This window comes from Maylandia zebra, linkage group LG16 (genome assembly GCF_041146795.1).
Source record: "Maylandia zebra isolate NMK-2024a linkage group LG16, Mzebra_GT3a, whole genome shotgun sequence".
In the NCBI taxonomy this organism is placed as follows: domain Eukaryota; kingdom Metazoa; phylum Chordata; class Actinopteri; order Cichliformes; family Cichlidae; genus Maylandia; species Maylandia zebra.
Genome location: NC_135182.1, coordinates 22,686,742 through 22,709,916, shown reverse-complemented (window position 1 = coordinate 22,709,916; position 23,175 = coordinate 22,686,742). Strand labels below are relative to the sequence as shown.

The 23,175-nt window shown below is 41.7% G+C and overlaps 1 protein-coding gene across 1 annotated transcript in view; it reads left to right on the top strand.

The window, feature by feature from the left end:
• myo10l3 (myosin X, like 3) overlaps nucleotides 1-23,175 on the top strand; it is a 78,034-nt gene that overhangs the window by 33,452 nt on the left and 21,407 nt on the right. The window contains exons 3-17 of the mRNA XM_014408260.4: nucleotides 8,865-9,023; nucleotides 9,807-9,994; nucleotides 10,473-10,607; nucleotides 10,912-11,036; nucleotides 11,138-11,151; nucleotides 11,296-11,380; nucleotides 11,573-11,679; nucleotides 11,909-12,038; nucleotides 13,070-13,188; nucleotides 16,115-16,261; nucleotides 17,282-17,382; nucleotides 17,687-17,753; nucleotides 18,333-18,425; nucleotides 21,698-21,766; nucleotides 23,080-23,162. Coding sequence (XP_014263746.3) covers nucleotides 8,865-9,023; nucleotides 9,807-9,994; nucleotides 10,473-10,607; nucleotides 10,912-11,036; nucleotides 11,138-11,151; nucleotides 11,296-11,380; nucleotides 11,573-11,679; nucleotides 11,909-12,038; nucleotides 13,070-13,188; nucleotides 16,115-16,261; nucleotides 17,282-17,382; nucleotides 17,687-17,753; nucleotides 18,333-18,425; nucleotides 21,698-21,766; nucleotides 23,080-23,162 — 1,622 coding nt within the window. The remainder of the gene's footprint in view (nucleotides 1-8,864; nucleotides 9,024-9,806; nucleotides 9,995-10,472; nucleotides 10,608-10,911; nucleotides 11,037-11,137; nucleotides 11,152-11,295; nucleotides 11,381-11,572; nucleotides 11,680-11,908; nucleotides 12,039-13,069; nucleotides 13,189-16,114; nucleotides 16,262-17,281; nucleotides 17,383-17,686; nucleotides 17,754-18,332; nucleotides 18,426-21,697; nucleotides 21,767-23,079; nucleotides 23,163-23,175) is intronic.

Below are 23,175 nucleotides of genomic sequence, written 5' to 3'. Positions count from 1 at the left end.
TCACTGTTCATCAGTTCTCTCTCATGATCCTCTATCCTTCCTTCCAAGCTGCATTCATAGCTTTGGGACTTTTGCATCCCCATCTCCCTTTTCACATGGAGACTGGAGTTTCAGGCCAGTTCATCCCAGTCTGTTAGGTTACCTGTTCACTTTCTAACACCATCATCAAGTCTGCAAGTGACATAATGGTGTTTGGCCCAGACAGGTGCAACATGACTCAGTTCACAGGGACGAAGCATGGCACCTTGGTGCAGAAACAACAGTCTGACCTTGAACACAAAGAAGAGCAATGAGCTAATAGTGGATCTAAGAAAACAGAAGCTTATTGCTAGAAGCTGTGAATGCATTCCCATCCATATAAATGGTCTGGAGGTGGAACAGATGTCTGCTTTCAAGTAAACTCTATGGAATATGGAATTAAGTACTGGGCCAGTTTTTGGTGTTTGTAGTTTAATTGCGACAGGACTCTGAATTCGAATATGATATTGTTGCAGAATTCAACTGTGGCAACAAGTCAGCTTGTGAAATTTCTTCCTTCATATATTTTCCACAATCAACTGTAAGTGTTGTTGTTAGCAAGTGCTTGGGAACCATAGTACCTCAGCTACAAGGTGGTTACCACATAAAATTATAGAGCTGAGTGCTGAGGTGCTCTGCTGAGTCAACTGCAGAGATCGAGACCACATCCTCAGTATGAAAAACGTGCGCAGGGAGCTTCATGGCATGGTTTCAATGGCTGAGCAGCTCCTATGGGTGTAGTGTGTAGGTGGCCTTGTACTCGTCCATAAATTGTATCTGTGAGTTCAGGACTTTTAATTGACTCTCAGAGAGAGCCTGGAACAAACAAATCAGGTGACTTTAGTTGACTGCTGCTAACACCTGCATCTGCTAACCAACCAATAGAAATGTCCCATGAAATAATGTGATGAAGTTGACAAAAAAATTGTAAAGAAACAAGAAACAGAAGAAACTTGTAGAAGGATTATTGTCTGCTATCATCATGACTGTATCGAAGATATAGTTGAGAAAGAGTAAAGAACAGTGGAGGACTAGCAGCTGTGCGTGTTGGTTCTAGTTTAGTCTACATGCATTGAACTTGATATCCTGCTCAGGTTTATTAGATCTATGTCACACAGTGTGGTTTCCACAGAGTGCTGGCGCCTTAGATCCTAGTGAACGTTCATTGCCAACGACTCTGCCACAACCACTGACTTTTTTCCATTCTGCCATTCAGGAAGCAATAGAGGCAACTAAACACTTTAGTTTCTTCAGTGCTGGTGTTCTTTGATCTCAGACAGTGAACCATAAATGCACAATCAATAATCTGTGTACATATATACATAATTTTCCCTGTTTTTTGAAACACGTATACATGGCCCATTTACTCATCCTCGGGCCATCGTAGCATCTTCTGCGGTGTTTCTGTGGTCTGTGGAAGGGATGCAGTCAACCCTGCGCTGTCCAAAGGGCAGGGACAACTCTGGGTAATGGAATATGACTGGAGAATGACGTGGAGTGCTACTCCCAAAATATTCCACCACCCTCAGTGGGAGTTAAAAAAAAAAATAGCATTAGGTTTATGTGGTGCTCCACTTTTTTGACTGGTAGTAGGACCACTGCATTGATGGTGGCCTGAAGCTGGTCTCATATGATCTCGACATGTGAGCAGTGGATGCTGCTTATCGAGCCAGGCACATGTGTCTCTCCTCTGTTTCCAAAGCTGTAACAGAAATGCCAGGAATGTGAGATTGGGAAACAGACCGTCTCCACCATCAGGATTCCTAGCTGACCTGATGTCATCCCCCGTTCCTGGATGACGTACAGTATCTTCTTTTCTTTTTTTTCTTTTTTTTTTTTTGCCTGTCCCATTTGGTTCTTTAGCCATCAGAATTGTTGTCTGAAGACCAACAAGGATACCCAATGGATTTACTTTGCCAAATGGATCATCGTGGCATTGCCGTATTGGTCCATTTGGTCGATCTTTGTTTTTATTATTTATTATATTTTATTTTCAGATGTTACAGACGGGACAGACATGAGTGAGAGATAGGAAAGGGAGAAAGAAAGAGGAAGGAAAGGAAAAACAGAAGGGGAGAGGGACAGTGAGAAAGGGGGGGAGAAAAAAAATAAAAATCTCCTGGATCACCTGTTGAGAGAAGAATAGAAAACAAGCAGAAAAAAAAAACAAAGCAACATACTAAACACAACACCATCGCATTAATCTAGCTAAGTGTAAACAGCAGTAAATACTAAATATTCAATGTTGTTGTGCAGCACGCAGGACAGATGTGCTTCGAAGTAGCAGCCAAGAAAGGTGTAATTTGGGTCTACGAGCAGTGAACACCCGTGTGCATACCTGTGTGGATCAGCGCGCTTGTATTCCAAAGGTTTCTCCATGTAATGATCTGCTAGGGAGTGTGGGGGGGCCACAGCCCCGTCCTCCAGGGTGTGAAGCAGGTATGGAGGAGATCAAAACTCCAGACATCCAGAGGCCCCCAGAACACAAGAGACCATGGAAGACCAACAGAGGGGCAGCCGCGCCACTGTTCCAGTAAGAGCTGAGGAGAGTCCCAGATGAGGGCTCACTCAGCAGCCGCGGAGCAGAAGCCAGGGGGAGTTGCAGTGACGCGCCCATGAGCTCCGCCGGCCCCCAGCTGTGCCTGAGTGACCGAGCCCCAGGCCGAGAGGCCGGGGGCACGACGTACAGTATCTTCTGAGGTTTATAGGCACTTACTGATCTAGTCTCTGTCTCTTATTTAATTAAGCTTCTCTATCAAGCCCAGGGTATTGTGTCTGTGTATATGTGTTGTCTGCCAGCCTGCCTGTGTCTGTTTCCTACCATATCAGAGGGTGTTTGTTAAATGTATTGTGGCAGCATTTTAAACTCGGGGGTTGGGATATACTATTATCCATTGCTCCCTGCCTGAATGCCCAGCTTATCTCCATAGAGCACCACCGGAGTTTCTTTACCCACACGGCCTGGGCCTGGCTCCTGTCATATTAGCCATCATATCAGCATTCATCACTGCCATAGTCCTGACCGGACGGGTAAAATACAGCAGAGTGAATGTCTTTGTGTGTTTGAGTGCATGGATCCATCTGTGTGTCCGTGTGTGTGTTTGTGGCCAGATGGCACAAGCTGGATTAACGGTGTGTGAGTTATCCCCAGAGGAGTCTACATGTAAAGAAAAGCAGAAAGAGGATCGGCCACCTGAGCCGAATACCTGCTGCTGGGATGTCATTGTTGTCCCACTTGACCAGTGTTAGTCTACGACCACCAATGAATCGTTTTACACATACAGTACAAAATGCATGTGGCTTGTGGCTTGACTAACTGAGAAAATCAATGGCATTTTTATTAATAAGAAGTGAAAACAGTTCCTTTTTGATGGCCTCAGTTAATAGTGACTGTAAACTAGCCTCCGTCCCGAGTTGATTGTACACTAAAAGCCTTTTTCATGACATTAAGAATTTAACTCGAGCGAAAAACCTATTCTTATCCAGTGTGAATCCTGAAGTTGTCCAGAGCCTGTAGACATGCTGTCTGCAGTTTTAAATGGGTCATTGATGGCCCTTCAGCCTTTTCTGGATAATTAGTCAATGGAGCTATTATGTGAGCCTTTATGTGAGTGATGCACATACACAAGTAAGCTGGAAGAAATAACACAAACATTATTGTTAGCATCTGTTTGTGTGATAAACAAAATCGTTTTTGAGGATTTGGATTTACATGGATACTTTGCCTGATTTTTTGAGCTGTACACAATCTCTCTCTGTTATTTCTTTTCATATTTTCACCAAGCCTCACCCCCACCCCCTTCACTGCCTCTCTTCTCTTGGGTCTGGGCGGGATCCCCCTGCAGCAGATGGATTCACTGTAAGACAGAGGGACTCAGAGTTTTTAAAAAAATGAGAAAGGGAAACAGAGAGAGGCAAAACAGCAACAAACAAGACTGTGTTTGTATCCAGAAGCTTGTGATTTTGTGTCTGTCCATGTGCCCCAGTAAAGGCCTTAATACAGCTGACATTAAAGCATAAGTGCTGTGAGCCACAGAGCCTGACTCCACCTATATGTGAATATTAAGTAGAGTTGCTTGGACAAAGCGCAGCAGCAGGGTGTGGTTTCAAGGAAGAGGAAACAAAAGGGAAGAGCAACACAGCTGCAAAACAACTTTAAAACTCAGTTATTTGCTGTTGCTTCCTTTTAGTCTGTGTAATTTTTGTATCATTTTAATTTATGTTATATAAATTTCTTTCTAAGGATGAAAAAACCCCAAACAATCTGCCAGTTATGTATTTCTTTAAGTCATCTGCTGTAGCCTATCCCAACCATCCCAGAGGGAAAGCCGGGGTACACCTGGACACCATGAATGTGACTATCCATTGATTTTCTTTTTATATAATCATTTTTATTTTAGATTAATGTATTGTTTTATCAAGAAAGCAGGGATAGAGTGCAGGAGGAATGACATGGAGGAAATGGCCTGGGGCCAACTTCAGTCCGGGCCCTCGGAGAGACGTTTCAGGACACGGGTCATCTGTTCGACCCAATGAGTTTAATTTTATTCATATTTTTTTATTTGTATTTCATGCACACATAACGATTTTTTGTGGGCTTACAAGACACAAAAAGTACAGGCACAGTGGTCAAACTTTTCATTAAATTTCTTTTATGTTTGTTATTTTACAGCTTGGCCTTCAACAAAATAATCTTCTTTCTCTGCTCAGCCTACCAAATAAAACAGCCATAAAAAGGTTTTCTTGCAAAAGTGCAACTCACTTTTTATGAGTCAACAGAAATGGAGGACATTTTGCCAACAATTATGTAATATCGTGTTTTTAAATGATGGGAAACAAAACAAAATGAGCCTGATTGTCTCTCTGAGGCTTATGGCAGTGTTTCTGAATGCATGTGTAGTATTGTAACAGTGTAGCTGTTCTGTGTAATGCAATAAAATCATAATGTATGTTGATGTCTATGTCTTTATCGCTATCTTGACATATTAACAGGTTGCTTAACCTTATACGTGGGGTATCAGATCGATTTGTCACAAAGTAACCTGCTCAAGGAAGTGAATGACACTTTTTTTCAAACAAAATAAAGATTTTTTTACTCATTAGTGTGGGCATGACTGCAAAATGTTAGTCTATATCAAAGCATTTGATATTTTGGGGGTGTGGGATAGCTCTTTATTTTAAAAGCACAGTGTCACAAAGACAGGAAAGTAGGGAGAGATGGACTCAAACCCAGGCCCCTGCAGCTTTTTGGCACATGCGTTATGGGAGGTTCCCATCCCATATCTCCAGTAAATTCTCCAGAGTAATGATGATTTATGCAAACTGGAGATATTACTCCAGTTTGCATAAAACAGAGTTACAACTTTAAGTTCAAGGAAACCCAAAACACCTGCATATGCAGAACACACATGACCTGTAGAGTTATGTGTCCGCACCGAATCCTAATCTGTTAAATTTTTGAAAATTATGTAAAATATGTCTTTTCACTGAGTTGTATAGGACATTAGGTTAAATTAGGAGAGAAACTAAGCGAAACACGGGGTGGTTAGCACTGTCGTCTCATAGCAAGAAGGTCCTGGATTCAAGTCCCCGCCCTACATGAAGCCTGCATGCCTCCCCTTTGTCCTTCCCCGAGGACTTTGGCCTCTTCCTGCATCCCAAAGACATGCACGTTAGGTTAATAGGTGATTCTAAATTGGAAGTAGGTCTGGATATGAGTGTGAATAGCTGTTCTATCTCTCTGTGTGTTAGCCCTGTGATAGCCTGACGACCCAACCAGGGTGTATCCTGCATATAGTCATCATATAAATGAACACTGGGGCTTTTTGCATTTTCTGCTTTGTGTGCTGCGCGTGTGTCCAGCATCATAGCTCTCTTGTGCATACAGCCTCCATTTGTAGAAGATCAATTTGCACCGCAGACAGCTTTGCTAATCAATCATGTCGTTGTAAGTGGCATGAAATAGTTTCCATCATTACACCACTCCAATCATTAACAGCGGTGACGCTGCCCCCTCTGTGGAACAGGCGTTGTGATAATTGTCTCAGGGATGTCTCGTCTGAAAGGTTATGACTTAAAAATGTTAAATGGACAAATTTAACAATAAATTCAAGCTGTGATTTCATTTGGTTTCGTTGAAAGGAGGAAAAATAGAAATCCATGCGTCTCAGGTGTCTTTTATCTCTTCCCCAAGAGGAACTCGTGCAGTCGATAAATCATTTGAAAACAAATTAATAACGATAAATATTGATGAGCTGTGGCTATTAGGAGAAAGTTCAAACTTCTCTCACAGGAAAGCAACCAACAATGAAACCAAGATCACAGTGGGGCAAAACAGAGGAATGTGAAACCTTTTGATGCCCAAAACTTCAGCTCAGTTTGCCCCTGGGCATCTCTGATGTTTCAGGGAGGAAAAAGTCCCTGCGGCTCGCTCTGTGAAATCTGAGCCACAAGTTATTTAAAGAAGATCAGAAACAAGGTGATAATGTGCACGGAGACAAACACCCACTCTGTGTCCCGACATACACAAAAATGCAAACAGGTAAATTATCTCCCCGTGTTACACTCTGCTCCCAGCCACCTTAAAGCTGCTTTGAACTTGCATTTGGTGAATGCTAACATCAGCAGTCAGTGTTATTGTAGATATCTGCTGTTTGTCATCAGTGTCAACAGAAACGCTTTTTAAACCACGTTTTTGTTTGGCGGTCTCAGTAATTATCTTAAAAAGAAAAAGTGTTTAAAAATGGCATCATTCCCTTTAAGTGACTGGTGTAAATGCTAATGCTGCTGACTGTGGATGTATTCAAAGTGAAAAGCCTTTCTGATTTATTAGTCACTCAGGCCCCATAGTGAATCTTCACCAATTTGCCAAAGGAGAGGGTGGGGTTAAAGCCAAATGTTGAAGGACATCTGGCTGCAAATCTGCAAACTTCTGCTCGCTGAATGACATCATTGCACAAATTGCTTTTTCTCAAAGGTCTTTACTCATTTATAAACGTTAATACCACAGAAACATTACTGACTACATTGTTGTTGTGACTTTTTCTCATCATACACCCATTCTATTGTGTTACCCATTGTGTTACTTACTATAAACGGCCTCGTCGACATTTTTCTTTAAAGATTTACTAACTGCACATGTGATTATTTAAGATATTCAGACTCTAACGTATGCCATCCCGGAAAGGGTTTTACAAAATAAGACACATTTGAAAATGCAGGTCATATAGTTTATCTTCATGCAGCTGATTTTTATAAAGGTATAATGTGCACTCACTGGCCAATCTATTAAGGACAGCTGCTGGGATTTTCATACACAACGATCTCTAGCAGACCGAATGTTCTCAGTCTGCTTTGAGCTGACAGGAAGGCAACAGGAACTCAAATAACCACTTTTACAATCAATGTATGAACAAGACCATCTATGAGTGCACAACACATCAAACCTTAAAACAGAGGGGCTACTCCAGATGCCATCTACAAGAACAAAAACTTCTATTTGCATGCTCTATTAAAGGAAAGATTTGATATAGTCCTACTTCATGTTCATTAGATCTACTTTCAAAGAATCAACAGAGCCTCAAATGTTTGACTACAGCCTCATCAGCCAGCCTTTGCTGACTCAGTGTTTCTCTGAGACACAGTGTCTCCTCCCTGCTGGGACACACATGAACATGCCAGGAGAGCAGCAGTAGTGCATTGGGATGCCACAGCCTCTTATCCATCAGTATCGATCTGGACACCGCTTCCCTGACTGGTGACTGACATAGTTGTGGTCTCTCTGCTCTCTTATCTTGTGCATTAGAGTTCTGATAGCCAAAGAAGGCTGCGACCGTGGCTCAGGGGGTTGGGAAGCGCATCTGTAACTGGAAGGTTGCCGGTTCGTTCCCTGGGCTCTCTGTCCTGGTCGTTGTGTCCTTGGGCAAGACACTTCACCTACCGCCTACTGGTGTTGGCCAGAGGGGTCGATGGCGCAATATGGCAGCCTCGCTTCTGTCAGTCTGCCCCAGGGCAGCTGTGGCTATAACTGTAGCTGCCTCCACCAGTGTGTGAATGTGAGAGTGATTGAATAGTGGCATTGTAAAGCGCTTTGGGTGCCTAGAAAAGCGCTATATAAATGCAATCCATTATTATTATTATTATTAAGAACCTTATTCGCTCTCACTCTTTCACTTCCATTATATAAATGCCGTTAGATCTTATCCATCCCTTAATTTCTCACCCAGAGAGAGGTCGTGAAAGAGCCATCCGGACATGAGTAAGACAGGGGCTCTCTGCCTGCCTGGTATGCTGGCAGCAGGCACAGACAGGCACATATCAGGGGTGCAGTCTATCTTATTTTACTTCAGTTATTCCTGAGTGATATTTCTGATCTACCTGTCACCAAAGCATGCAGCGGAAGACTGACGTTCTGTCAGGAGTTTGATTAACATCTTAAAGGTGACCCGGACATAACTTGTTTTGTTCAAACCCTGATGTAACTGGCTGCTTGCTGTCTTTGTTAGCCATGATTAGAGATGCCATGAGTAAACATGGGGTAATTTATTGTGTTGCTATAGTTTTACAATGGTTTTAAACTTTATTGGTACTCTTTACTTCAGAAATAAAATAACAAAGTTCATTCCACTAAATTATCAGTTACTAAACATGAAAAAGGATCCCAGTTGAATTTTAGTGAAATGCAGGAGGTATCGATGTCGTTTACTCTCCTTTTCTTGTGCAGAGACAAAATGGTGCAGCTTCAATGTACAACAACTTGTGCAGTTCCACTTATGGGCTCATATAAACCTTGACAATACCTTATGTTAACATATATGTCTATGTACGTGTGCCTTTTGCTGTTACAGGTGATCTGCCTACAAAAAGAGGAGCTGAACAGGGAGATGGTGTACCCAATGCACCCCAGCAGCATCCATGGAGTAGAAGACATGTCCACACTGGCAGAGCTGCACGAAGCGGCAATCATGCACAATCTGTTTCTGCGCTATCAGAAAGACAACATCTATGTAAGTGTTCATTGATGTACCAGTAGAGTCCTGACTTGAGGTTTGTGAGTCAATATTTCTGGGAATAAATAATGTGAGGAACGGTGAAAAGTAGAACACGTCTCGAACAGGGGAGGATATATTTATATACTGGAAAATGGTCAGAAAGTTATACAGGGACAAACAAAGAGGACTGAGGGCAGGGTGATGTTTAATAATATTAAATAATACTTACAATACATATAAACTCTGGAATAATGTGCGCGTATTCAGAACAGGATTTCTATTATCCTTGTTTCACCTACTCTCACCCCCAGGATTGCTTTCAACGTAAAGCTCTGGGCTTCCACGGAAATATTATCCAGGTATTATTAAAATAATCACTCCCCACAGACACACATTAACTATGCCTTTGGAAATCCTATCTCCTGAGCTCATCTCGGAGCATTCGCCAAGCCTGGCTTCGTGGTATTGGAGAATAGTATCACTGTGTGGAAGGATGACCCACAAACACACTTTTGTGTGTGGGGGGGACTTTTTTCCCAAAGCGCATTAACCGAGCAGAAGCAATGGATCCTAAAATATTATCATCCTTACAGCAAACTAGGCCATATGCAGTAGTTTAATACTATTGCTGAATGCAGGTACTCAGTGAATCCACCGAAGTAGGAGTATTCACTAACAGTACTGCAGAGCTCAATGAATAGCAAAGCGATTAGTGAATTATACATTTTAGTGTGTTCTTTCATACCACCTGTGTTATCCTCTGACTTCTTTTGTCTTCCTTCATCTATCTGCTCTCAGACCAACATAGGTTCAATTCTGGCAGCAGTAAATCCCTATAAGCAGATAGCAGGCCTGTACGATGGCGCTGCTGTCGACTTGTACAGCAAACATCACATGGGGGAGCTGCCTCCTCATATCTTCGCTGTGGCCAACGAGTGCTACCGCTGCCTGTGGAAGAGACACGACAGCCAGTGTGTTCTCATCAGGTGAGTCCTGCAAATTTATTGGCTGCACTATAAATCTTGAGAGCAGAATATGAAATAAGGAATATCGTAGTCTTCCTTTGACCTTTGCAAAATAGGTACTTCTATCTGAAAAATGTTCTCTTGCATTTCCCAAAAATACTGTATGAATAGACATAGTAAAGAATACAGTTGACCAACTGAATGCAGCACCGTTGAATCACAGCAAGAATATCCTCGGTTCAAATCTTTTGGTGGAGTTTGCATATTCTCCATACCTGCGTGGGTTCCTGCAGTCATGTTAGGTTAAGCAGTGGCTCTAAAGTTTCCGTACATGCGAGTGTGATTGGTTACCTGTCTCTCTGGGTTAGCCCCGTCCTGATTCTCACCCTGTGAGATCAGCTCCCGCATCCCTGAACTGGATACGCAGTTAAGAAAATGGATGCATGGAGAGATTCAAGCAGATCCGTTTATGTATCTTCTCTGTTTTTTGCATGCTCAGTGGGGAAAGCGGTGCTGGGAAGACGGAGAGCACCAAGCTGCTGCTAAAGTTTCTTTCAGTGATGAGTCAAAACTCAGCAGGTACTCCTCCTTCAGAGAGGACAACCAGGGTGGAGCAGGCCCTCGTCCAGAGCAGGTACTGTGTAAATGCATCTCCCCAGGTGCAAGTCATTATTTTAATGTTTAGGTTATTTGATTTTTAAATTAAAATTATTTGCATGGTAAGATAAAAAAATTTGTTATGAGCTTACCCTCAAATACCAGTTCAAACTCTCCAAACAGCTTGTGGCAATGGCAGTGATGTTAACCTAATTCAGCTTCAGACATTATTAAATAATCTGGATCCACATCACCGTCACTGCAGTGTGTGCTCACCGGATACATTTTAAAGGCTTCTTTATAGTAACAGATTTGCTTGATTGTCTTTATCCTTTCTGTAGTCCCATCATGGAAGCCTTTGGGAATGCTAAAACAGTGTACAACAATAACTCCAGCCGCTTCGGGAAGTTCATACAGCTCCACTTTTCCCAAAACGGAAACATCCAGGGAGGTTGCATCATTGATTGTATCCTTCACACAGTAAATCAACTCTCACATACTATAAAGATAGTATTTTGCGCAGATGATCGAGTCGCTGTAACTTTTTCCTTAACTTTGAGCTATCAGACTTGCTGGAAAAGGTAAGCTTATATTGTGCTTGTGATACAGTCAGTATCTTCAGCAAGTCTTCTTCAATGACACCAGTGTTTAAATAAGTAATCGGAATAACTCGTTCAGTTGTAAAGTACTTGTAGCAGTTTTTCTAATCACGCTGTCTTTCCAAGAACCGCGTGGTCCGACAGAATCCTGGTGAGAGAAACTACCACATCTTCTACGCACTGTTAGCAGGGGCAGACAAGGACCACAGAGGTTGGTTTTTAGTCTGTGACTGACTATGATACCCATATAAACACTTCTTTAGTGAAGACATATGACTGCTATGTGACTGCTATCCTGAAAATATGTACTTTGGGGCATCTCTACAGCTACCTCTGAAATAACGTCTGTGTTGTCCGTTTGAAGTGTTTTATTACATCTACTTTGTCCGTTTCTGTGTCACAGATATGTACCTCTTGTCTGAGGGTCCTGAGTCGTATCACTACCTGAGCCAGTCGGGCTGCGTGAAGGACAGCAGTCTAGACGACAAGCAGCTCTTCAACAGTGTGATGGTGAGGATGAAAAGGACTCTTGTACATCATTTGTTTCCCCTCCAGGGGGCGCTGTAACTCTTTTTCATGAGTCAGAGACCTCGCTTCCATAGAACATGAGCCTTGGGTGAACTTATTATTTGGCAATCTCACATTGGGTCTGGTTTGTAGGTGGTTGCATGTTAATTAATGAATTTAATTTGTTTTAGGATTCCTTATTGTGGCACATCTGTGTAACTTTGTGTTGCAGGAAGCTTTGAAAGTGATGGAATTCAATGAGGAGGAGATCAGGGACGTGTTCAAGCTTCTTTCGGCAGTCCTCCAGATGGGCAACATTGAGTTCATGACTGCCGGTGGAGCTCAGATAACTTCCAAAGGAGGTAGAAAAAGAAATTAATACCAAAATCTTAAAAGATCTGGTGGTGTGTTAAACTTTATGTACATGTATCAATTTGTGTAGAACGCACTACTGAATATTTGGTCTGTTGTTGCTTCATTTACTTGCCTCAAAGTTGAGCTCGGTGCACTTAGTAATGCCAGTGGTTACTTTGCGTATCATTGGTATCCAAGGTGTCGAGTTTCAGTCGACAGTCTCTGGGCACCACAGAGTCACTTCCTGAGTGTGTGCTCTTGATGACACATTCTCAATGTGAACCATATTACTGAAGCTTGGAATTACACAGATTAAAAGCAGTATAAAAACCTGGAAATGCTCTAACTCTATGGTAAAAAAAAATAGGCCATCCACTTTCTTCTGCTTATCTAATTCAAAGTCAGGGTATGCAGGAGGAGCCACTGTGATAACCACCCCACCACTGTGCCTCAGCTAAATAAGCTAAACTGTGTAACTGGGTGTTACACTTGTATTTGTTTATTTATTTGCTGCTTCTTTTCTTTTGTTGATTCCTTTATTAGACTTTAGTGAAAGGGAAATTTTTGTATGAAAAAAAAAGATCCAAGCAGTGGTTTTAGTACTGAAAGCAAATGCGCAAGCTATGCAGGTTTTATCAAGCAGTTTAAAAAAAATTCCAAAATAAACTCAGTCCAATTGTTTCTGGTGAAATTTCCGAAGTAGAGAACTGGGTTATCAGCGATTTTGGACGGCTCTGCAGTATTCCTCACGGCCCTGAGTTTGACTGACATTGTACCAGCACACAGAGCACCAAGCAGGCTGTAACATGAGCTTCAGGCTCCTTTGTTTGCTGTGTCCGACCTCTTTTCCAAAGAACCTGTGAACTACGGTGACTGCCAACACTACAGACTTGCCTGCAGAGTAGAGTTTCCTGCAGATGGTATAGGATTGCTGTGTATATGCCACATCTGTTGTTTAACATGAATAGGAGTCACCTGAACTGTTTGCGTAAGTGATAGATACCCTGTGTACATCTGTGTGTGCTTGTGTTTGTTTCAGTGGTGAGTAACGTCAGCGAGCTGCTCGGCCTCGACTCCTTCCAGTTGTCAGAGGTGTTGACCCAGCGCTCCATGATCCTCAGAGGAGAGGAGATCTGCTCCCCCCTCACTGTGGAGCAGGTAACAACACATCCAGCCCAATTTCCCCCTCTGTTGCTCATTACATGAATCACACAGTTAACACGGAAACAGAAAAGAAGCACTTGGACCTCACTTCCCAGAATTCAGCGTATAATTTTAAGTTCAGGCACCATGCTCTGTCAAGAATCTTAATCATGCAGTGGATCCATATCTGTCCTCGCCCCTCTCCTTCTCCTGTCCTGGTGACACACTCACACACACAATTTTCTCTGACGCGCTCCACCACATGCCTTTCCAGATCCCCTTGCGTGACTCCCAGCCATTTCCTGCTTTTTGTCTGCCAGATTTCAGGCACAATAAAGCCATCGTGATAGTGATCTGAGTCAAAAGCACAATAGAACCAATGACTGGTGGTGAAGTAAGAGTCTTCTCCTCTGGAGGCAGTGCAGCCAGGCACTGAGACGCTGGCATAAATATCCACTTGTGTCTCCCTCAGCTTCAAATGTCTGCGCTGACATCTGTAATACTGTAAACATTGCACAAGTTTTCATCTGCATGTGTTGTGCTTTTCACCATATGCCACAAGAACACACATGCCACAATCCCTTCTCGGCTGGGCTCAACCCATCGGCCCACTCACGCTCATAAATGTCAGCGAATATGCAGGGAGGACCTTTATTATTATCACCGGGACACGAAAGCTACAAGAAAGCTTTTCATCAGCAGACAAAGAGTCTTGTGCTGTCACCCTGCTGCTGCTTGTTCTGCCTGGCCTTTGAAGCAACTTGCCTCTTAATAGAGTTCATTATTCCAGACCTAGAGTCGGCAAGAAAGACCTCTTCTCACAACAGCCAGGGGTCACTCCCCCTCACAACTTCCAGCAGTAGACCCCCACCCCCCACCCCTTGTCGTGGACAAGCAGCCATTCTTCTCACCCCCGTGACGGAGATCCTGGAGCCAGCAGCGCTCTGTTCGCTCCCAGTAGTCGTACAAGGTGACCGGGCATGATGGATTACTGAAAAGCCCAGGAGCATTGTGGCTCTGAATAAAGTACACACGGCCGCACTCTTGTTTTGTTTTTAAATCAAGCACAATACCTGTCGAGGAAGTGTAGCTGGCAAGCTCAGGCTTTGTATATTCATACACAGGCTGTAAAGCTTCCTCAATGGCAGCTGGAGAAAATTACCCTGGACTCAAATGTGGATGGGAAGTAGATTTTCGTTGTTGTTCACATTGTAGCATCTGTCCTACGAACCACGGAGAAGTAACGTGTCAAGTTATTAATTATGTTCTTTTCATGTTCTTCTGTGGAACTGCGTGTAGCTCACAGGACTTCTCATCAGTTTTAGTTTGAGTAATGATTTGGACAGTTTCATTTTTAGTTTTTACTTGTGAATTTATGCCAAGCTCAAGGCCTGTAGGCCAGAACCAGGCTGCTGAAGGATCCAGCAGACTGGATCCAGAGTGTAAAAATTGCAGAGGAGCAGGGTGTAATTTTGAAACTTTTCACTATATTTTAGAAGGAAGCATTGTGTTTACGTTAGGAATGAATCCTTCATGAGAGGCTTTGTCCGACCTGCTAATTTCATCCTAAGCCTGGGGGCTGACTCATCGGTTTCACAGCCTTACTAATGACAAAGACATTACACCGAAGTAAGATGCAAAGGCCAATGAGTCCTGTGGATGTGTTTTTGTGAACTGGGACAGTTTCCTCGAAATGACAGCACGCTGGCTTAATGTGGAAACACTGAGACATTCTTATTTTTCTTAGGACATCTGAGACTGTTCGTCATCTGTTTTGTAAATGGATGGTTCATTTAACTTGAAGGTTTTTAGAATGTACTTCTTTGTCATTTTCAGGGGTCTGGCCAACAAGTCCGGCCTGTATGTGCTGTATGTGGGCCCATGAATGCACAAAGCTTGACACCAAGAGTTTAGCACATGGCCTCCGTCAAGCCTCTTACTGAAGTAAAAGTGCCAACAATTCAGAAAAAAGCTAAATACATTTAAACTGTATCAGTAATTATAGATCAGTTTTCTGCTCTGAGCACTCAAAGCACTTTCAACTACAAACCTCATTCAGCTATTCACACACACACACTCATACAAGCACTTTTTATGTAACGCTCATGCTCCAGTGGATGCATCAGGGGCACCTTAGAGTTCAGTATCTTGCCCAAGGATGCTGCAACATGTGGGCTGTGGGAGCTTCCAGTTAACAAATGACCCGCTTTACCTCCTGAGGGATCGCTGTGAAGATCTAATGTGAGAGAAATGGACCTGAAGTCAGAAAAAGGGGCACATGTTCATTCTTTCTATGTAAAATCTTACTTTTATTAAACAATAGATGTCAGATAAGCGTTGTACCGAAAACAAAACATCAGCTCTTTCTGAAATTTAGTGGAATGGAAATATAAACTACAAAGCAGCTGAAATAAATCTCCAAGTGAACTTGGATGCCTGCCACCATGAGCCTCTTTCTGCCAGGTGGGCTTTGGGATTTTTCTGTAGGTGTCATTTCCTTTAAAAGAAAAATACTTAAAAAAAACAAAAAAACTTTTACGCTTTATTCCAGTTAGCCGTTGTTTTCACTGGATTTTTCTAATGTTACAGTGCAGTGCGTCACTCTGAAGATATTTGGGTGATAAAAAACACTGACTGTTGTGAAAACAGACGTCTTCTCAACTGCAGACAGACGCTGACATAACACACCTTTGTCTTCAAGCCACTATTTGTTTTATGGAACTGAGGCCTCACACACGCTATCATTCAAGCAGTCCAAACATATCTTTTGTTTTTAACTTCTTTAACCGCCACCTGATAGAACCGATGAAATGTTTACTGTGTGGTCATAAATGCTGTGTTTAGGGTACAGTTTGCAAAGTTTCCTTTTTTCCCCCTCCTTTTTATTTATGCCTGACGTGGTTTCTGGTACGCCCTCCATCTCTTTTTCCCTGATCTGTAGGCCGTGGACTCGCGGGACTCGGTGGCCATGGCGCTTTATTCCCAGTGTTTCTCCTGGATCATAATGAGGATCAATCAGAAGATCAAAGGGAAAGACAACTTCAAGTCCATTGGCATCTTGGACATCTTTGGCTTTGAGAACTTTGAGGTGAAAGCCCCAAAAGAATCAAATCCTGGTTTAAATCACCAGATAACTTATCTTCTCTGGTGCATTGTGAGAATACCAACACAATGACTGTTCTATCAAAGCATTTTGCTACATTTTGTATTTCTTCCTTATCTGTGCTCTTTTTAGTCACGTGCATTTGACAAACATGAGTCACATCTGCGGTAGTAGCACACACTTGCACACACACACTGAGAGTATTACACCTTTTTTAATACTGATAACGAGACCTGCAACATTAGAGTTTTAACAATTTCCTAGAACAACAATATGCCAAGAAAATATCCCCCACACCATTACACCACCACCACCACCAGCCTGAAGCAAGCTGATACAAGGCATTATGGAGCTATGCTTTCACGTTGTTTATGCCAAATTTTGATCTTACCATCTGAATGTCATGGTAGAAATCAAGCCTCATCAGACCAGGCAACATTTTTCTAATCTTGTGTCCAAATTTGTTGAGCACACACAAACTGTAGCCTCAGTTTCCTGTTCTTAACTAACAGGAGTGACTCAGAGTGAAGTCTTCTGCTGCTGTTTGACTTGTTCTGCATTCAGAGATACTCTAACCCTGCTTTAGTTGCTTTACTATCAGCTTGAAGCAGTTTGACCATTCTCTTCTGAGAGTACTACCACTCACTGAATATTTTCTCTTTTTCCCACCATTCTCTGTAAACCCTAGAGATGGTTGTGTGGGAAAACCCCAGTAGATCAGCAGTTTCTGAAATACTTAGACAAGCCCGTCTGACACAATAAAACCATGCCACTTTTGAAGTCACTTAAATCACCTTCAAGTGAATTGTTTGACCTTCAGGGGGTCATCCTGACCATGTCTACATGCTTAAATGCACTGAGTAACTGTCATGTGATTGACTCATTAGAAACATGCGCTAATAAGCCGTTGAACAAATTAACTAAATAAGGTGGCTGGTGAGTGTGTGCTTTTATTTGATTTAAATCTCAGAGAGTATACTGAAAGCATGTTCTTCCATTGTGTAGGTGAACCGGTTTGAACAATTCAATATCAACTACGCAAACGAGAAACTCCAAGAGTACTTCAATAAGCACATCTTCTCCCTGGAGCAGCTGGAGTACAACAGGTCAGAAACCTTTACATAGTTTAACATCATACATGGATGCATACAGTGGAAAGAGCAGACAGCGCAGACACAGATGGGGATGGGGGTTGAGCCTCTTCGTGATCATACCGGCAAACTGCCAGACGTTTGGAAATGCCTCACTTTCTCCCGCAGCCAGTTGTTTTCTGGTACAATAGGCCAGCAGCCTGGACATGGCTCATTTCATCACATGCTCACACTGGATAATGCTGCCATTGTGTCTTCCTGGTTGTTGATGTTTATGTATACATGGTGTGTCTGTCTGTGTGGGTGTTTGTCTTCACAGGGAGGGGATCCAGTGGGAAGCCATAGACTGGATGGATAACGCTGAGTGTCTGGATCTCATAGAAAAGGTAACAGACAGTCAGACCCTGACAGAGCAAAGTCATCACCAGGACAGACCGCTAACCACCAGCCAGAGCGGGGCTGACCCAGACGCCACACTGTGCTTACACTGACTCCCATCTCGCAGTCTATCATTATATAGTCTCATTTTGCATGTTGTTTGCACAGTAATGTACACTAGTCAGCGGTTAGAGGTATGGTTAGAGTAAGGCATGAATTTGTGTTATTTTACCACCATACTTATAATGACGTTAAAACTGAGCCTCTACATAAGTGTTTGAAAGATTTCTGGTTTAAAATCACAAACTTGGCAAGTTTGGAGGAAACACTACACTACAACTACTTCATCCCTACATATCTGTCTGATTTTAGTTCATTATAAGACATGAAACTACTCTGCTGAGCGCAGTGCCTCCTCTCTCTTTCTCAATTAAAAAAAGCATATTGAATGAATAACATTGCTGTTTCCTGTACGTATTGTTATAGCTGCCAGATGTGCCCCAATGGGATTACAACTAGTTCCATCATGACTTTGGTGTGTTTCAAACTCTTTGCTCTCTCTCTCTTTTTGTCTGTCTCCCCTTTAGAAACTGGGCATGTTGGCTCTTATCAATGAGGAGAGTCGCTTCCCCAAAGGCACCGACTACACCCTTCTGGAGAAACTACACAGTCGACACGCAGTGAGTCCACACGCACACGTGAAAACCTACATGGCTCCTTTACACACTCTATCCCTCCCCGATAGACAGCAAAGCCATAAAAATGACCCATATCCGCGCACCAAAGCTTCTTAACCCCAGCTGGGGAAATGCCTTCACCGCCCACCAGCTCAGACAGCCTCAAAGAGTTAAACCTCTGTCCTGGCTGATGAATCGCCTGTTGCATTGAATGTCTGAGCAGCACTCGTACACACCCCCGGGCGCTCCGGCACATGAACACAATAATACTGAAATGTGATCAGCCATTCTCTGGGTCTGACCAGCATTGTGTGCAGGAGAAAAGAGTTTTCTATGGCTGACGGAAAAAACAAGAACGATACAGAGCGAGACTTAAGAACCGCATGACCTCGCCCTGAGGTGTTTGCTTGGGTGCGGATCCGTGTGTTACGTTTTAAGGTCGCGATCAGAGCAGAAGATGTTTGTATCACATCATGTAAGGAAGTTGCAAACAGCGTAAATGAATCAACACATGTAAACGTGTACGTTGTATTTTTTTGATAAATTTGTTTATTAATTAGTTTGTAAACCCGGGTTCTAGTATCTTCAGCACAATAGATAGAAACTCATTATATACAGTACTGTGAAAAGTCTCATGACCTACCCTTCATTTCTTTGTATTTTGCTTCGACGCACCCAGACTTTCGTGTATTTTATAAGTGGTCTTGAGCAATAGTTCTCCAGGCTTTCTGAAGGTCATTCGAAGTTTTCTTTGGACACTGGCTGCTTTTTACTCATTTTCAGTCCAAACTGACCTATGAATCATTTAAGAAGAAGAAAAAACCTACCTAACTCAGGAAAGAAAAAGTGTTGTGTTTACACATAACAGACAACTAGCAAGGAAGCAATTTAAAAAACTGTACCACAACTGTCATAAAAAGCACATGTGTTTCCAATTCTTAATTCGAAGGTACAAAAAGTTGACAACACATAGTACAGTTTGACAGGCTCGTGCCCCGAAATAGAATTTTGGGATCAACAAAGAGCTGTTAGCCGCTTGGCTAATAGCTCATTGTTGCCCTAATTAAATACTGTTAGCAACTAGCATATCTTGTGCTAATGGTGGAGGACCTAGAAAAAAATCACTACCAATAGCAGATGAACAGTATCATTAAGAAAAATAATTAAGAAATAGCAAAAAAAGACCTGAGAGATTCATCTGGCGTTTCCGTTTATCCACCGACTATTCGCTGAAGCCTCATTGGCAATGGTTTCAATAGAAGGTGGTAATTTTATCTTTTTTTAACCACTGTTCTGGTAGAAGGGCAATTTTACAATGGCTTTTAAAGGACTATAACTCTGTTACCATTTGTGCTAGAGACATAATTCAGTGGTTTATAGAAGAAGAGAATGCTTTTATGGGGATATTTGGTGTATCATAGTAACACAAAGCATTCACAAAGTACTGTAGTCTGAGCACAGATGTAAAACTCAGCTGTTACCATGTGCACGCCACATTATGGGGTTCCGTTTGTAAAGTGAAACATGCTGAAATTAACGGCAAAATTTTTCCACATTTAGCTCAAAACCTTACAAAAACATATTTTTTCGAGTAATTTTTTACAACATTTAGCAAAATATTTGTAACTTTTCATCAAATGTTAAATATTAAATCTAAATGTTAAATATTAAATCTAAATATTATATTTAAATCTAAATGTTAAATCTAAATGTTAAATCTAAATGTTAAATATTAAATCTAAATATTATATTTAAATCTAAATGTTAAAAGTTAAATCTAAATGTTAAAAGTTAAATCTAAATATTATATTTAAATCTAAATGTTAAATCTAAATGCTAAATGTTAAATGTTAAACCTAAATGTTTAGGCTAATATGCAAATGTATTGTACGGATCAACGGAAATAACAAAATAAAAGCTTCCCGAAAACCTCCGGTGCAAAATTGTGTCTGTTCTCCCCGCCATGTGCTGCTTCACTTCTTGCCTACGAGCATGTCCAGCGATTTTGCTGGACATGTGCTGCAGCGATTGTGAAGTGGAGACTGCAGCTGCTAAGAGTGCACTACTGCTAAACCTTTGGATGGCCGACAAAACGGATCTTCCGATGTTTTCAACTAAATCGCCGGACGTGCTTTCTCATGGTCGGGTTATGGCTGAATTCCAGTGGAATGACGGTCCCGCCATAATAGACGTTTCAGCCATGTGTTCCAGCCCTAAATCTAACCTTATCTAACTATAACCTTATTCCTAACCTTTACTAGCAGTTAAATGACGTAAAATAGTGTTTTCCAAAGCGATTTTTAGAAAATGAACGAACATGTGTAGATTGAGTCCAAACGGTTCTCATGTGCTCTCCTTTTTCCGTTGCCGTAATTTAGGAACGTGTTGGGTACCCGAAAGCATAAAATGTTGACAATTTGTCACCTAGCGAAAATTATTACGCTTTGGGAGTGAGAACGTGTCTGACCACTACCGGCACACTTTTGCACCGGAGGTTTCCGGAAAGCTTTTATTTTGGTATTTCCGCTGATCCGTGCAATAAATTTGCATGTTAGCCTAAACATTTAGATTTAACATTTAGCATTTAGATATAACATTTAGATTTAAATATAATATTTAGATATAACATTTAGATTTAAATATAATATTTAGATTTAACATTTAGATTTAGATTTAAATATAATATTTAAATTTAACATTTAGATTTAAATATAATATTTAGATTTAACATTTAGATTTAAATATAATATTTAAATTTAACATTTAGATTTAAATATAATATTTAGTTTTAACATTTAACATTTAGATTGAATATTTAACATTTAGATTTAACATTTAAAATTCTGTTTTAAATATGAAAAATTACAAATATTTTACTAAATGTTGTAAAAAAAATGACTTGTTTTGAGCTAAATGTGGAAAAATGTTGCCGTTAATTTCAGCATGTTTCACTTTACAAACGGCGCCCCATACCACATTACCCTAACTGTTTAACAGTCACATTAATCACATTAATGAAAATTAGGTGCTTTTGAGAACCCTGCCTTAAAGGATTAAACTGTAACTGTTTAACTGCTATTCATAACTAGGCCTTGTATTAATTTTATGTGTTTTATTTTGTTTCATGTGCTTTGATGTTATATTTGATGTTTAACTTGTCACATGGCATTTTATTGTCTCTGTGAATCCAGCGCACAGTGTCTTCTACTTAATCTCTTTATAACTACATGAGTGGATGTCATGATAATTTCTGTATCTTTGTCCTTTCTCTCCAGACAAACCCGTACTATGTCAAACCAAGAGTAACTGATCACCAGTTTGGCATCAAGCACTACGCTGGAGAGGTATTTAACAACATTTACACATACATACACACATGACACCAGCTTTTTTTTTTGCTTTTTTTTTTTTTTTGCTCCCTCAATTGTTAGTTTCGGGGAAGTGAGGTAGCTGTTGGACGGACAGTGGGATCTTCCTGGCCAAAATCTGCTGCGGGATGTTGATGCCTGATGCCTCCTCCGCCGTCTTTTTCCCTGAGTCAGGAGAAACTGCTTTATGATCGTCTTCTCCTCCCTTTGCTTTGCAAGATAAGGGAGGTCACTACTGATGTGAGTGTAGGAAAGGCCAAAAAGACACCAGGGCAGGGGAACAATTGCAGTGATTGAGTGGGACAGTGGATGTAATGTGGAGCAAGAGTAGAAAGATTCGCTTTCATATAAAGAATGGCTTTATGAAGCCTGCCTCGGACAAGGTCTCCTTAGTGCAAGTGGGGTGGCTCAGTCACAAGCCTGGCAAGGATGGCTATGGTAATGACCTGGTCCAGAGAAGACAGGCGCTGCCAGGGCAGCCAGTTGTTCTCTCTCTAGACAGTATACTCGCCTCTCTGAAAGCCCTGTTTGTTATTTGAAATGTTGCTGAGGTTTCTGGAGGAAATCGTAGCATCTTCCCACAGATTAGATAATCTGCTCGGTGCCAGAGAAAGACAGATAATTTGAAAAACAGACGGGAAGTTGTCCAAGAAAACTTAATGTCTGATATTTAAGCTTTAAGTGTTTATTGATAGTCCAAATGTATTCAGTTTGTTACTGTGTGCAAACATATTGCATTAAGGTGTAATTCCTCCAGACAAATCTAATTTGCTTTAGAATCACGAGACCACCCCTGGTTTACTGTCTGGGTTAACGAACCTGAAATTGAGTGACGCAGAGAGCGTCCTATATGAGATTATTCCATTAAATCTGCACTGGAGTGTAATTAGTGTGTCTGCAACAAACATAAACTCTGAGTGTATCCCTCTGGATCAGGGTGAGCTTAGGAATGCCGCGGAGCTGAACGGGACACAACAGGTGACGCCCTCGACTGAGCTCGACAAGTCACCCCCACCGCCACCTGCTCCCTTATCTTTATTTACATCAAGCCTCAAACGCATATTCATAGTCGCTGTAAATCACTTGTGTCGCATTCGTGAGCGTAGGACATGCAGTGCAAAAGTTTACTTTGATTTTTAAAGTTACGGGGCAAAAGTCATAACTTGTTCCCATCCACAGTGCATTTAAACAGCTGTATTCATCTTATTTCTTTGTATCCTAACTCCTATGTCTCCTATGCTGTTCTTCAATCTAAACACGCTCAGTCTTTTTGGTTTTCATTTCCTCAGGTGCTCTACGATGTGCGTGGAATCCTGGAGAAGAACCGAGACACCTTCAGAGATGACATCTTGTTCATTCTCAAAGACAGCAGGTGAGTAGGGCAC